General features: G+C 44.2%; 1 protein-coding gene across 1 annotated transcript in view; it reads right to left on the minus strand.

The window, feature by feature from the left end:
- CCDC175 (coiled-coil domain containing 175) overlaps window positions 1–16,840 on the minus strand; it is a 57,354-nt gene that overhangs the window by 39,238 nt on the left and 1,276 nt on the right. Inside the window, exons 2-6 of the mRNA XM_075926344.1 lie at window positions 7,048–7,133; window positions 6,165–6,276; window positions 4,691–4,826; window positions 1,767–1,995; window positions 786–908 (exon numbers count right to left, since the gene is read on the minus strand). Of these exons, the coding sequence (XP_075782459.1) occupies window positions 786–908; window positions 1,767–1,995; window positions 4,691–4,826; window positions 6,165–6,276; window positions 7,048–7,133 (686 nt within the window). The remainder of the gene's footprint in view (window positions 1–785; window positions 909–1,766; window positions 1,996–4,690; window positions 4,827–6,164; window positions 6,277–7,047; window positions 7,134–16,840) is intronic.

A 16,840-nucleotide genomic window follows, 5' to 3' on the forward strand; every position in this document is an offset into this window, starting at 1 on the left:
ACTCGTGGGCCATATGTTGAGCCCCAAGTAAATCCAAACTGCACTGCGGGCTGCAAATAAATGGGCGGTGGGCCACATGTGGCCCACAGGTCACATGTTGAGTAGCCCTGCTCTATATTGTTTTTACTTGTGCATCAATAGAAGCTGCATTAGTTTGTCCAGCTTACTTCTGAGTGTCCTATGCAAATGGGGCTTCTATCACTTCCTTTGGTTAATTATTCCATATTCTAATATGCCAGGATATCTTTGCTGATAATCAGATTAAGTGTTCTCCTTTCTCTTTATTCATACTGCTACTAGATACGCCACCCTGGACCACACTGAGTAATTGTTTTAGCCATCAAGTATTTCCAAATGGTCATAGCTTCTCTTTAACTTTGATCCTGGAAGTGGCTCTGGCTGGGCAATCATCTGGAGCCATTTATAGAACTGAGGCCTGTGTCCTCATCTAGCTGAGCTATTGCATGTATATAAAGTACGTCTGCATAGGGAAACTGACTACCAAAGCTACCGCAACACTGGTATAATTCCCCCATGTGGGCCCACTATTCCAGAACAAAAGCAACTTTATTATGGAATAATTACGGGCCAGTAATGCTTGATAATTTCTTCATGTAGCCAAGTACTTAGCTTGTTTATTCTTTCGTCACAGAAGTTGATCCCTCCAGCCCTCTCAACTCCCTCCAGTTTGTCCAGCTATTTAATTAAAAGGCGCGGCTCTTCACAGTAAAAATTTGCATTGCAATAAGAACTCTATTAAGAGAAGCTAATTGTTTTCTCCTTACCGCTGTATTTTGTGCTATCTCACGTTGGATATCTGATAGCTTTGTGGATAATTTTTCAAATTCATCCTTTTTCCCTGAAGTGTTTGCCTTCTGAAGATCAAGTTTTGTTTTCATGTCTGCATTCTACATTTAAAAATACTAGTATAATGAGCTACTATGTATTGCTTAATTAAAGAAGAAAGTCTCTATATTTGTAAATAGAGCAACCTTTTGAGCTTTTCACTAAAAAGTGTTACACTAATGGGAAAATACTAAAAAAAGGACTTTCTACAGGGATTCCCTCTATTTTGAATACCCAAACTCTACAGGAAAATTACATTAATAACAATTCATTAAAATGCAGTATTAATTTAGGTTCTGACCTAGCAAAGACTTACGCCCATGCTTAGTGTTACATGCTAAAAACAGCACCACTGATTTACATGGGACTACAAACAGTGCATAACATTAGGTATGTGATTAGGTCTTGGTGGTATTGGGCTATCATTTGTTCTACAGAAAAATATTTTTGTCAAACTAAAAGAAAATAACATCTTTTAAGGGGTGTTTTTATGGCATTTTTCAAAACAGAAATCAAATAAGTAAGAAAAATATAAAAGCAATACAATAAAGAGATTTCAGAATTCAATACGCAATTTAAGAGAATATAAGATCTTGATATACACCAACACACACCCATGGACTGGATCTCCCCACTCCAATATAAAAAGCTCATTAGGAAGTCACTTTTCTGTTTCATTGGTATGAAGCATAATTTGACTCTATGATAGCAAACTGTGTAAAATGTTTAACATAAATATTATGATATTATTTGTTTAATCATTGTAGTCAGGAGATCCATGCACAGACCAGGATCCCATTTTGTTTGGCACGAACAAACATCAAAATTGCAGTATATTTCCTAAAACTATTGCAATTTTGGAGCTGCATTAACCTGTATACTTTTATGAGTACAGAGTAAGTCCTGCTTGTAATATTTACCTTTCTAGCCCAAATTTTTTTTTCAGCATCAAATGTTTTTCTGTCTTTAGCTTGAACATCTTTCATTTCTTGCACTGCTTTCTTTACACTGATTATTTGTTGTTCTGCATCCCTTCTTTTGTTGCAAAACTCATTTAAAAGTATATTTGTGTTAGCTTTCTGTGCCATCTGCTGGTTCAGTAAGTCTACAGCTTCTTCATGCTTGACCCACAACCGCTTTTGCTCCGTACTGGTGAAAACAAAGCAGAGACTACTGTACCCCAATGTTCCCTCTAATTTTTTCATCTATGCACAGAATAAATTTTGTTATGTGCACCAAAGCATATGTGAATGTGCACCACCATGAGAAACACATGCTCCAGCTTTGGGCCGCTCTGGGTGCTCTGCTAATCAGCTGGGCAACATTTGAATCTCCCCTGGGTGGCCACCCAAGTCAGGAAACACTGGTGTATACCAGGATTAAAGTGCAATAAGGATTAAAGTCCTGGTCCAAAGCCTGCTGAAATCAGTATAATCATGACACTATAGCTCTAGACCTGAATCTTTATTTTCTACCTTTCAGTAAAGCACACGTTAATGACACTTATATAATACACATTAATGACACCATATATAATATAGGCACAGTAGTGCATGAAGAATTGCCTGTAATTAAGACGACCTAAGCCTGCCCATTTTAAGGATTCACTTTCAGTTGCTTATAACATTCTCAAAGTATTATTTCTTCAGGTACAAATATTTTCTGAAAGTTTAATTTAAAAAATGGATGAATTATTTTCAAACAGAGGAAATTAAAAAAAAAATAGCTTTCTTACTGTAAGAAAACATGTTGTCATCTCTTTGAACTTTGGTTCCTTGGCAGAAAGTGACAGGAACATGACATTTGGCAAGGACAAAGCAAATGCCCCCACCTCCCAGTGGGACGATGTGGAAGAAGAATCTCTATGAGGGGATACTTACAGAGATTCTGGCCTGGTCTACAGTGAAAGTTTATACCAATATAGTTGTGTCGTTCAGGGAGTGAAAAATCCATATCCCCTAGTCAGCATAGCTGTTGACAAAATCCCTAGTGTAGATGCAGCTGTGCTGGCAGACAAGGGTATCTGCTGGCAGCACTAATGCCATTAGTAGAAGTGGTGTTCTCATACTGGCAGAACTCCTCCTTCTGTCAATGTATGCTGTGTCTATACTAGGGATGTAATAGTGTAGTTGATTAACTGATTAACCGGTAAGCAAAAGCTTATAGGTTAATCCCATAGACTACATATATTCCCCTGCTCCCTGCCAATAATTTTTTTAGTGGGCTGGCCAGTAGCCCAGCTCAGTCCTGGCTCGCGCTGGGTCTGGGATCTATCCCCCACTGTGGCTCTGCATTTAAAGTGTATTATGAGCCAGGCGAGAAGGCAGCCTGGCTTAGTTCCAGCTTGTGCTGGGTCCAGGAGCTCAGGCCCTGCCCCTCCCCGGACAGGGGCTGTTGCCACCTGGCACTGCTGCCTCTGTATTAGAGGCAGCCACGCAGGATGACAGGCAGCTGGTCCTGGTTTTTAAACTGTCTCCCCTTGCAGACCAGCTCCCACCTGGCACCTCGTGCTGCTGCCTTTGATAAAGAGGTAGCAGTGTGGAGTGGCAGGGGGCTCCTCAGGAGTGGGGCGGGAGCACACTGGCTGTCAGCACCACCCCTGGAGACTATAGAATAGTCGACTAACCGAAAAGAATTCATGAGGTTAATCGACTATTCAATTAATCATTATTTAACATCCCAAGTCTATACCAGGAGGTTATGTTGATATAAACTCAGTGCTCTCTTCCATAGTTGATCAGGGGCTGCAAACTTAAAACTATCTATCATAAGCATCCAGGAACTCAGCCCTGCAACCAAAAACGATGCCAACTTTGCCCACATGTCTGTACTAGTGAATTCATCACTGGAGCCAACAACATAAGCTACCAAATCAAAAGATCATTTGACTGCACATCCAGTAATTTGATCTATGCCATCAGATGCCCGCAATGCCTCACTGCTATATATATTGGACAAACTGGACAGTCTCTGCACGAAAGAATCAATGGACACAAATCAGATATATGTAAGGGAAACATACAGAAACCTATTGGGGAACACTTCAATCTTCCTAATCACTGTTTAAAAGATCTTCAAGTACCTGTCTTGTCACAAACCTGTTCTACTAGCCAGATACACAGAGAAACCTTGGAATTAGAGTTCATCTGCAAATTCAATTTACATACTAATGGACTCAATAGTGATGAAAGTTAGTTGGGGCACTACCAAATTAGCAGCCGTTGAAGGTGCAAACAGCTCTTTGCGTAGACTCCTATGTCAGGAAGGATACATTCAATAGACTTTGATTCGTATTTGCTTTGTTTTAACTACCCAATCTTCAGATACTTACTGATTCCCTCTAGCTTCCTGTCTCCTACTCCCTCCTTTTTTTGCCTCATCTCTCCTCTTCCCTGCTATTTATTTTGGGTCTGCACATCCTAACTCATAACTCCAGTCATCTGAAGAAGTGAGTTGTGCCCACAAAAGCTCATGATACCATCTACATGTTTTGTTAGTCTATAAAGTGCTACCAGACCATTTGTTGGTTTTTTCTGTAACAGACTAACTCAGCTACCCCCTGAAGCTGATGGTCCTTTGACATTCATTGTTGCAGGCTCTGTCTGTCATCAAAGCCTGATCTGCAGTCACTTTCCTGTAAGCCAGTCTATCATTACATCAGACATCAACAGCTGCTCAAGAAAGATGATCTTCAAAACCAGGGCAGCTACTGCAGCAGGAAGCTGTCTAGGAAGGTTTGCAGCTTGCTGCAGAAGCAAGGGGCAAGCACTGTTCCCTTGGCTTTGATTTCATTTAGTTTCTCCTTAATCCTCTATCAATATGATTTCCCGAGGCAAAAACATACCACCGAGCAGCATTCTGGGTTTCACAAAGGATTTGCTTCTGATTCAGTGATTCGATTTCACATGCGATGTTTTTCAGTGCTGTCTGCAATTGATTTATCTGAGCAGCACTCGATTCATGAGCCGCAACAACCAGAGCTAGAAAAATAATATGTGTAGTCATTGGGGGAAAAAAAGGCAAAACAACCTTTATGTGGCTTATTTTCTCTTATCTTCAATTCAGTACTGTAGGAACTGTCAACTCTAGGTACCCAGCTGTGATTCTCCTACTCTAGGAATACATTTAAAACTACACTGAACAAATCCCCATAATATTGTATATAGGGCTACCAACTTTCTAATTACAGAAAACAACATCCTTGTCCTACTCCTTCCCTGAGGTCCTATGTCAGGGCTGGGCAAACTATGGCCTTTGGGCCACACCCAGCCGGTCCATAAAGTACTGAGATGTAGCCCTCAGGCCAAAAAGTTTGCCACCCTTGCCCTGCATCTTCCCTGATGCCCCATCCCCACCCCCACTCATTCTATCTCCCTCTCTTTGTTGCTCGCTCTACTCATCCTTGCTCACATGTTCATTTTCACCAAATTGAGACTTGGGGTTGGGGAGCTGGGGCTCTTGGGAGGGGCGCTGGGGATGACAGGTTTAGAGTGCAAGAGAGGGATCTAGGCTGGGGGATGGGGCTGAGGCGTTCAATGTGTGGGAGGGGATTTGGCTTTGGACAGGTGTTGGGCTGTGGGAGGGGGTATGGGCTTTCGATTCCAGTATGGGGCCAGTAATGAGGTTCAGGGAGCAGGAGGAGGCTCTAAAGTGGGGCTAAGCGGGGGAGGGGGGGGAAAGCTCTGGATGACAGTGCAGGCTCTGGAGTGGGACTGGGGAGGAGGGGTTTGGGTACAGGAGGGGGCGCCAGGTTGGGGTCAAGGGGTTCAGAATGCAGGAGGAGGTTCAGGGCTAGGGATTGGGTGTGGGAAGGAATTTGGGATGCAGGCTCTTGGAGGGATTTTGTGTGTGGGAGGGGGTTCCAAGCTGGGGCAGGAGACTGGGGGACGGGAGGTAACTTCGGGTGTGGTCTCTGAGAGGTGCTGACTTCAGACAGCTCCCGGTAAGCAGTGGCAGGTTTTTGGACAATGGGAGCTGTGGAGCTGGTGCTCAGAGTGGCACATGCAGGTGGTAAGAGCATACAGAATCCCCCGGCCACCTCTCCGTCTAAGAGTCACAGGGACATGCCACTACTTCCTGGGAACTGCATGGAGCTGTGCACGGAGCTGTCTGTCTGCCATGCTGGCACTGGAGTCAACCATACTTTGAGCAGCGTGGTTAGCTGCGCTGACCACTGCCACTGGGTCCTTTTTGACCGGGCATTCTGATTGAAAATGGTATGCTGGCAACCCTAACTGTCTGTTATTTCAGCAGTTTAGATCCTGTGACACATTTTCTCTTCCATCTTATATTCTCAGAGTTGTTTAACTTAACACTACCTTCCATCTCCTTGATAAGTATTTCTGGAATATTCTGGAATTTTACACGGAGATTACTATTTTTGATGGTCTCCTCTTCTAGAAGTTCAAAGGCATGTCTTCTTAATTTTTCCTGACAATTAACAAATAGATGATCACACAAAGGGCAGATTCAACCTAAATCACTTAGAAAACAATCTATGAAAAAAGTGCTTTGGGGCTTCTAAATTCTCTGCCCTTTTACACATGGCTACCCTAGGTACTCCCATCCTCCAGCCGCCTTCCAAAAAATCCTGTCCCATGCAGGGCTGGCCATGTTGGTGTGCCATGAAAAGGACAGACCCCCCCATCTGCACTCCAAAAGCTGTGTTGTGGGAGCAACAGGGCTAGAGGGCAAATTGTTGGCTCCCAGCTTTTGTTTTGGGGGGAATCATTTAAATGTCAAACCCCCAACCCCAAGGCTGGCGCACTGGTAGCCCAGTTCCTCACTGTTGGCCACTGAGCCGTGCATGTCAAGGACACCCTTAAATAAACACCCATCAAAGCAGTATTGAAGGAGCATAGGCTGGAGTCATTGTTGAGAGCCCCCTGGAACTGTACGCGGGGGGAAGGGGGTGTGTGTGTGTGTGTGTGTGTGTGTGTGTGTGTGTGTGTGTGCGCGTGCGCGCGCGCGCGCAGCTCCCAGCTGGAGATGAGTGGGGAAGAGTGGCTGGTCCATAAATAGATGATGACCTAGACTGTTGCCCACATGACCTATAGCTAAAACCTGACCTCCATTTGTGTGTCTTGCCTTCAATTCACTATACCCACCAGTACAACAGTAAAATATTAATTTCACTCATTTCACACTGTAAATCTCATATACAAGTGACTGAATATTTTATACTTCTTGGCTGTAGGTTACCAGTTTCTTAATAGCTTCAATAGCATCTTCTAGGTGCTGTATAGATTCCTCATTGAATGCACACTCTTCATTTTTCAGCTGTATTTCTAAATCAAAAACATTTAAAGTTAAAAGCTTGCATTTCCCCCTTAACTTTACAATGATATATGCCTACTGTTACATTATAAAAGTTATTTTAAAAGAGAAGGCTTCATTCCAAAGCTATTTGTAAATTGTTTATTGTCATGGTGCAGCACCTTTTACATTCCTCAAATTAAAGACATCAGAAACTAAGTATAAAGTTTGGGGGAACACAATATGACAGACAAGACTAAATACCACATAAACCCTATTGTACTAAAATAAACCCTATTGAATTAGGCTTAACAAGTTTAGGAGTTCATTGTAGTGAAATGCAACGGTTTATGTATTATTGTGGGACTATATTGAAATTTTTTAGGAAAAAGACACAATTAATGCAATATTTGAGTGCCCCTGTGACTTTGGGCTCCAGACAACTTCCCTGTTTGCTACCCCTTAATGCTGGCCCTGGTTTTTATGTGCAGAAAAATAAGTGATGTCACAGTTGGGCCATGGAGTTTTTATAGTATATTGGGAGGGGAGATATCAAAGAAAAAGGTTGAGAACTCCTGTTCTAAGAGTTGAAGCTATTCCCTGGAGAGATTCATATAATTTAGTTCAAACTGAATACTCTGACTCCAGGGACCAATGAGCAAAAAAAGATTTTCGCTTAAATAACTTGGTAATAACCTGATTCTTAACCTTCTTTCTGATTAAGATACTCTGGTCCATAGGGGTGCGTCTAGACTGCAGGGGTTTTTCGGAAAAATGGCCGTTTTTGTGAAAAGGCTTCATTTACGTCCACACTGCTATTGCATTCTTTCGAAATAACTCAGGGTTTTTTCCGACATTGGTAAGCCTCATTCTACGAGGAAGAACGTCTTTTCCGAAAGAGCTCTTTCGGAAAAAGGCGTGTGTGAACGCGGAAGAGGGAATTCTTTTGGAAGAAGGGGAAAGAGAAAAAAGCACAGGTGCCTTGGTGGCCACTCCGTCCATAGTAATCACAGCTTAAATGCGAGATAATGTCCACAATGAATGGATGCTATCCTTTGAAAAAGCAGATCGCTTTTTTGATGTGCTTTGGCAGTGTGGACACTCTCTTTCAGAAGAGATTTTCCGAAAAAGCTTCTTTCGAAAGAAGCCTGCAGTCTAGACATGCCCCAGAAGGCCCCAATCCTTAAGGAAAGGTTGGAAAGTGGCCTATTGAGGTTCATAAAACAGGCGGACTAATTCTGAGCAGGAGTGATCGTGAACTTGTGACCATAAAATGGAGGCTGTGTCTTCACAAGGAAAAAAAAGGCATGTTCTTAACTCATAATATTGAGCTCTAAGTAAAACCCTAGGCTCCCCCGTATTCTTTATTTGATCTGCTAACTTGGGTGAAAACTACAAACTGCTTTGTCTTCACTGGACTTTTACCTCAGGTTAGTGGCCTTCATGCCAAGTTCTAACTTATGCCCTGTGTACCCCATGGCTGTCCCAAGGTCTGATTCTGACGAGCTACCACTTTTATGCTAGTGTAACTCCTTTGACTTAAATGGAGTTATTCATGATTCAAGCAGCGGAACTGAGATCAGAAGGGAGGTCTATTCAATATAGTTGACTTGCATGGGGGTAAATCACAGCAGAATTTGGCCCAGCAGTAAGCAGCAATTAGAAACAAATCCTTTCAACACCAACATTCTGTCATCACAATCTCTCTATCATTTGCAGATCAACAGAGCTGTGAGCCACTTTCCCAGAAACATGATAGATATAGGGCATAGTTTGCACAAATAAAAAAATCAATGTCACTAATCACACTGCTGCTTGTCAAGTCTCTTCTTGATTTCTCTTTACCTTTTCCCATTGCTTTAATTCTGTCCTCTGTCGGATTTCCCCTTGATTCCTTTTATCTATTTGCTCTTCTCTCTCTTCCCCATTTTTACTTAAAAAGGTAACACTGTGCCCTATGTGGGCCATTATCAAATAACCTTTCTATTTTGTGTTACCCTCCTCCTCCTTCCTTGGCTATATCTATACTACTTCCTTCTTGCGCAAAAGCCTGTGCAAATAAAGTATGGATTAGCATACTGCCGCACTTCATTTGCATGATTAATTAGGGCCCGTTTTTGCACAAGACTGTGTAGTCAGCTCCTTTTTGCGCAAATCCCCCCTCTTGCACAAGAGCCATTCTGCCTCAGTTTTTCAGGAAGAACGGCTCTTGCGCAAGAGGGGGGGGTTTGTGCAAAAAGGAGCCATCTACACAGCTTCTTTTTGCAGAAAAGGCGCGTGCGCAAAAATGGCCCCCAATTAATTATGAAAATGAAGAGCGGCAATATGCTAATCCGTGCTTCATTTCCATAGGCTTTTGCTCAAGAAGGAAGCAGTATAAATGTAGCCATAGTTTCCCCACCCTCTCTCTCCACCTTCCCTGGTGATGGCCTCTCCTTTTATATTCCTCTTCCCCACTCAATTTTGCAAACAAACAGGCTGAGGTAGGTAGCCCACCAGCAGGCCTATAGGCAGCTATGACTTTCAATCCCCCAATTATAGATCAGTCTTTACATTTATAAGAAAAGCTCTTTATAAACAACTGCTTACGCATCCTTGGGGGGAAAAAAAGGCAGTAATTATCTGTCTCAGTGCATCTGCCATTTTTCTGGCATGCTTAAGAACATAAGACTGGCCATACTGGGTCAGACCAAAGGTCCATCTAGTCCAGTATCCTGTCTGCCAATAGTAGCAAATACCAGATGCCCCAGAGAGAAAGATCACAACAGGTGATTCTCGCGTGATCCCTCCCCTGTCACCCACTTCCAGAGAAACAGAGGCTAGGGACACCATCCTGGCTAATAGCCATTGATAGACCTAACCTCAATGAATCCATCTAGCTCTTTTTTGAACCCTGTTGAAGTTCTAGCCTACACTGCATACTCTGGCAAGGAGTTCCACAGGTTGATTGTACACTGAGTGAAGAAAAACTTCCTTTTGTTTGTTTTAAACCTGCTGCCTATTAATGTCATTTGGTGACCCCTCCTTCTTATATTGTTGGAATAAATACATAACTTTTCCTTACTCACTTTTTCCATACCAGTCATGATTTTGTAGACCTCTATCATATCCCTCCTCTTTTCTAAGCTGAAAAGTCCAACTCTTTTAAATCTCTCTTCATATGGGACCGGTTCCAAACCCCTAATAATTTTTGTTGCCTTTTTCTGAATCTTTTCCACTGCCAGTATATCTTTTTTGAGATGAGGCAACCACATCTGTATGCAGTATTCAAGATGTGGGCATACCATGGTTTTATACAGCGGTAATAAGATATTTTCTGTCTTATTCTCTACCCCTTTTTAAATGACTCCTAACATTCTATTTGCTTTTTTGACTGCCGCTGCACAGAGTGGATGTTTTCAGAGAACTATCCACAATGACTCCAAGATCTTTCTCTTGAGCAGTTGTAGCCAAATTAGTCCCCATCACATTGGCTATATAGTTGGGATTACAGGCAGTTCCCGGGTTACATGGATCCGACTTACATCGGATCCCTACTTACAAACGGGGTGAGGCAACCCCGCACTAGCTGCTTTCCCCCCAGCAGACCAGGGAGACGCGAAGCTAGCGCCCCCCCCCGCCCCAGCAGACCAGGGAGATGCGGAGCGGCTTTTCTCAGCAGACACCTCAGCTTGAGAATAAAGGACTGAGGGAAGTGAGGTGTGGGAGAATAAAACTGAGCTCTGGAGAAATGTTTGGCTAGAGTTTCCCCTACAATATGTACCAGTTCCGACTTACATACAAATTCAACTTAAGAACAAACCTACAGTCCCTATCTTGTATGTAACCCAGGGACTGCCTGTATTTTTTCCAATGTGCATCACTTTACATTGATCAATATAAAATTTCATTTGCCATTTTGTTGCCCATTACATTCAGGGCTATTTGTTAAATGTGTTAGTGGCCACTTACAAGGTGGTAGGTAGTTTGTTTTTTAAGGAGGTAAATCACAACCAATCCTAAACCCAGGCTTAGAAAGGGAACCTGCAAAATGCAAAAAGCACTCTTTATCCACAGGAAGAGCCTGCTGATGACAAGGCAATATATGCAAGTCTCCATTCTTAGACCCCTTCTTTGTTCCTCCTGCCTACACTTTTATCTGGGTGAATCTCAGCTATAATTACAGATCAATTACCATCTTTATGTTGATACATTCAAAACAATTTCTCTCCTCTCTAGACCTGAGTCCATCCAAACCCAAGATCTCAGCCTGTTTTTCTGACATTTCCTTGTGGATGTCCAGCCATCAAATGAAACTTTGCATGAGCTACTCTCTCTCACAACAGAAACCTCCACTTCATCCTTTCTGTTGCTCAAGAACATAAACTTGGCTTCCTCTTTGACATGGCCTTGTCCTTTCACTTGCACATTCAGGCCATGTCTAAAAATTACCATTTCTTTCCTCCACACCATTTCAAAAACTGGCTTTTCCTTAAGCACATAAGAATGGCCATACTAGATCAGGTCAAAGGTCCATCCAGAGGTGAAAGTAACTTTAATCTCATATAGGCACTGTTGTATCACAACCCCTTGGTGGGGTAGGGGCTCAAGGCTGGTGGTTGGGGGGACTGAGATACGACAGTACTTGCAAGAAAATTAAGTGTGGGGAACTCAGGGAAGGGAGCTGTGGGAAGGTTAGGGAAAGGGGTGAGGATATAAGGGAGTGCAGGAGTCAGGGTAGGGGCTTGAGGGTGTGGGGGACTCAGGACAGAGGGATGGGGGAAGGTAGAGTGCAGGAGTCAGGATTAGGGTGCAGCAGCCTGCAGGAAGCCCCAGGAGTCCTGCTGGGAACATGGCACGCCTCCTCCTGTGAGGAAAGGCTGTGGACAGAGGGTTGGGGTATATGTAGGGGGTTGCAAGAGTCAGGTTTGGGAGCATGAGGAGGGACTCAGGGCAGGGGCCAGGGGTATCTGTGGATAGGAGAGAGAGCAGTGGGTGCTATTTAAGGAGAGCAAGAGGACTGAAGCCCCCACAAGATTCATACTAGGATGCTGCTTGCTGTTCCCCTTCATCATTCTTGGGGAGTGAGAGGAAAGCAGTGTGGGTCACTCACTCCTCTGCCTTATCCTCTCATGCTTTGTGCTTTCCTCTCACCCCTGATGGGAAGGAGAAGAGCAAGCAGCTTCAGTCCCCCAGGCCTCCCTAAATGGTGCCCGGGGAAGCTCAGGGCTCGGGCAGTTTCGGACAGGTGAGGGAGCACACGCCCAGCTAGTTCCTGTAACTAGCCTGCCTGCCATCTGGCTGCTTAGAGCCGCAGCCTGCAGGAAGCCCCGGGAGCCCAGCTGGGAGTGCACCATGCCTCCCGCTATAACAGAGTGCCCCAGTCGGCTGGGTCCTTCTTACCAGAGTGGCGCACCGGGACACACTGGCTTACTTTCACCTCTCGGTCCATCTAGCCCAGTATCCTTTCTTCTGACTATGGCCAATGCCAGGTGCTTCCGAGGAAATGAATAGAACAGGTAATCATCAAATGATCAACCTGCCTACATTGCCAAAATTCCTGTCCAAGATCTGACTATTCTGAAGTATGTCACCTATCCCTTTTAAGGCTTCTACTGGATGAAGGAGGTAACCTAGTGACAGATGATGTGGGGAAAGCTGAAGTACTCAATGCTTTCTTTGCCTCTGTATTCACGGACAAGGTAGGCTCCTGGACGTCTGCGTGAAGTGACACAAGGTTGGATGAAGATGGACAGCCCGTGGTGGGTAAAGAACAGGTTAGGAACTATTTAGAAAAGCTAAACATGCACAAATCCATGGGTCCGGACTTAATGCATCCGAGGGTACTGAGGGAGTTGGCAAATGTCATTGAGGAGCCTTTGGCCATTATCTTTGAAAAGTCGTGGTGATCGGGAGAAATCCCGGATGATTGGAAAAAGGCAAATGTAGTGCCCATCTTCAAAAAAGGGAAGGACGATCCAGGGAACTATAGGCCGGTCAGTCTTACCTCGGTTCCTGGAAAAATCCTTAAGGAATCCATTTTGAGGCACTTGGAAGAGAGGAAAATGATTAGGAATAGTCAACATGGATTCACAAAGGGCAAGTCGTGCCTGACCAATCTGATTAGCTTCTATGATGAGGTAACTGGCTCGGTGGACATGGGAAAGTCAGTGGATGTGATATACCTTGACTTTAGCAAGGCTTTTGATACGGTCTCCCACAATATTCTTGCCAGCAAGTTAAGGGAATGTGGATTGGATAAATGGACAGTAAGATGGATAGAAGGCCGGGCCCAGTGGGTAGTGATCAACGGATCGATGTCAGGATGGCGGTCGGTTTCTAGCGGAGTGCTCCAAGGTTTGGTTCTAGGACCGGTTTTTTCAATATCTTTATTAATGACCTGGATGAGGGGATGGATTGCACCCTCAGCAAGTTTGTGGATGACACTAAGCTAGGGGGAGAGGTAGATACGCTTGAGGGCAGAGATTGGGTCCAGAGTGACTTAGACAAATTGGAGGATTGGGCCACAAGAAATCTGATGAGGTTTAACAAGGACAAGTGTAGAGTCCTGCACTTGGGATGGAAGAATCCCAAGCACAGTTACAAGCTGGGGACCAACCAGTTAAGTAGTAGTTCTGCAGAAAAGGATCTGGGGGTTACAGTGGATGAGAAGCTGGATATGAGTCAACAGTGTGCCCTTGTAGCCAAGAAGACTAATGGCATATTAGGTTGCATTAAGAGGAGCACTGGCAGCAGATCCAGAGATGTCATTATTCCCCTTTATTCGGCTTTAGTGAGGCCACATCTGTAGTATTGTGTCCAGTTCTGGGCCCCCCACTAAAAAAAGGATGTGGATGCATTGGAGAGGGTTCAGCGGAGGGCAACCAAAATGATTAGGGGGCTGGAGCATATGACGTATGAGGAGAGGCTGAGAGAGTTGGGTCTATTTAGTCTGCAGAAGTGAAGAGTGAGGGGGGATTTGATAGCAGCCTTCAACTTCCTGAAGGGAGGTTCCAAAGAGGATGAAGAGAGACTGTTCTCAGTAGTGACAGATGGCAGAACAAGGAGCAATTGTCTCCAGTTGTGGTGGGAGAGGCCCAGGTTGGATATTAGGAAAAACTATTTCACTAGGACGATAGTGAAGTACTGGAATGGGTTACCTAGGGAAGTAGTGGAGTCTCCATCCCTAGAGGTGTTTAAGTCTCGGCTTGACAAAGCCCTGGCTGGGTTGATTTAGTTGGGATTGGTTCTGCCTAGAGCAGGGGGTTGGACTTGATGACCTTCTGAGGTCTCTTCCAGGTCTATGGTTCTATGATTCTATTGACTCCTCATTTGCTGCAGGGATGTTAGCTAGTGAGCAACAGAACAGTCAACTAACTGCATGAATTCTTAGCAGTTAGTCGACTATTCTAGATTTCCCAGGGGTGGTGCCAGCAGCCAATGCGGTCAAGCCCCACTCCCGGGGAGCTCCCTGCCACCCTGCGTTGCTGCCTCTCTATCAGAGGCAGCAGCATGGGGTGCCAGATGGGGGCAGGTCCGCGAAGGGAGCCAGTTTCAAAACCAGCTCCCCTCATGGACCGGCTGCTTGCTACCCCAGGCTGCTGCTTCTGATACAGCAGCAGCAATGCGGGGTGGCAGCAGCCCTTGTCCATGGGGATCCGACTTTCCCGCGGATAGAGGCTGCTAGGGGGTGAAGGAGGAGGCACAGAAGGCTGCTATGAAGCAGCCTCTGTCCACTGCAGCCCGGGATGACTGCAGGCAGAGACTGCTCTGGCAGTTCTTATCCCTCCCCCTCCCTGCAGACAGCCTCTTTCTGTGGCGAGCCCAAGCTCAACCCCTCCTTCTGATATAGAGGCAGCAGGGCAGGGGGAGTGAGTAGTTGACTCGACTAGCCGATAAGCCTAGGCTTTTCGAGTAGTCAACTAATCGACTCCTCTTTTACATCCCTAATTCAGGGATAACAAGGATTCCATCCCCATGCAGTCCTTGAGTTCTCTCTGTTAAGGCTATCAGTGGTAAATATGTTACAACACAGACATCTCACCAGAAGGAACTTGTCCAAGTCTAGCAATTCACATTAGACCAGGCACCAAACAGATATCAAGCACCAATAACTAGGGATGATAAATTTAGACTAATTAATCGAATAGTCGATGGAAATCCCTGTTCATTACAGTTCCAAAGTGGAAGCCCTGCAGGGAGCACTGGACCGGTGAGGGACTCCCACAGGCCCCACATTCCCTGTGGTGTCTGAGCCTGTCAAACGAAGAATCGAATCAGAAGCAGCTCAAGACTGCTTCAGTCCCCGCTTGCACCGTTTCCCACTGTGCCTCTAACTCCCCTGCCCTCCCCCACCGCAGAGACAGTGCTGGGGGGGAACCGGCTTTTAAGCCAGCTCCTCCCAGCACTGGTTGCTGCTCCCCTCCCTTGCTGCCCCTCTTTGATAAAGACAGCAAGGTGGGAAGCGACTAGTCACATGACTAGTCAACTATCCAATAAGCGTCTGCTTATTGGCTAGTCGTTTACATCCCTACTAACAACTTTTCATCATTATTAACCAGTGTTAGATTTGGACTGGCAATCTAAAGGAAAGATGTTCAATAGTCCATTACCAATCACTAGAATAGTCTACCCCTCCTTCAAAATTCATTTTTCAAATTAATCCGAAAGAAGGCTTCCACAATTTCACTTATAAGGTATTCCACGGTCTAATAAAATTTGTTTGGAATTTTCCACCACATATACCATCTAATTTTTTCTTTGCTCTAGTTAATTCCATTGCTCTTGGTTATACCTTATTGCTTATGCTACTCTAAAACAATTCCTCTCCCTAGATGGTGGTTAATCTTCCCTCATGAATCAATTTCTTCCTTTCTTAGTTACTGCTAAAGCTTCTTTCACAAAGACTTTAGCAGCAAACTACTGATTGCGGAAGTTTCCCAATGTTTATCTTTTAGACCTTTCTGTTGTCCTGAGAGCAGGTTTTATTTCTTGAGACAGATACAGTGATAAATGTGCTTTCAGATGGCAAATTTATTTTCTAAGAAAGGTCTTTCGGGAGCACCACAACCTGCTTCTTGTCAGATACCACCTGAACAAAATTAATACTAAAGTAAATTCAAGGACTTTCCAACCTCTCAAGTATTTGTCAGAGTCCCTTCTTCCTTCAGACACCATGCCATATGCTCATTTCAAAAGCTCATAGGAGAGGTTTCTGCACCTGAATGCAATGTTTGCCCATTGTGTGAAAAGTGTTCACCTCTCCACTGTATCAGCAGAAATGGAGGTCAAAGAAGGATTCTTTTCCATGTATGGTTTCCCTATCATAACAGCACGATGTATAGGTAGAGGGGATTTTACATGTGTGGAAATACTGACTACTCAAGAAAATGTTTAAATGGTTTGCAAATATAAGAAACAGTAGAACAACATGAAGACCCAGAGAACCTAAACAGATCATTGCTTGCCAAAAAGTCTGAGTCCCACAGAGAAACCAGATGGCTGTGTACGTGACAATCAAACAAAAAATATTGTCTACACATATTATCAATCCCCCAGTCCCAACAAAATGCAGATTTATATGCATATGGCAGCCAAAATAATAAGATAGACTGTGACATCTCCTGGGTCAAGTAGGAATAAGAAAACCCAGAGCCACTACTATAGGCATAAATAATATTTTAGCCTTATTTAATAGATGTATCTAAAATAAAGTGTAACTGATCAGTTTGGATAATACCTATTTTCAAAATCAAGCCCT

The sequence above is a fragment of the Pelodiscus sinensis genome, chromosome 4 (assembly GCF_049634645.1).
Source record: "Pelodiscus sinensis isolate JC-2024 chromosome 4, ASM4963464v1, whole genome shotgun sequence".
NCBI lineage: Eukaryota > Metazoa > Chordata > Testudines > Trionychidae > Pelodiscus > Pelodiscus sinensis.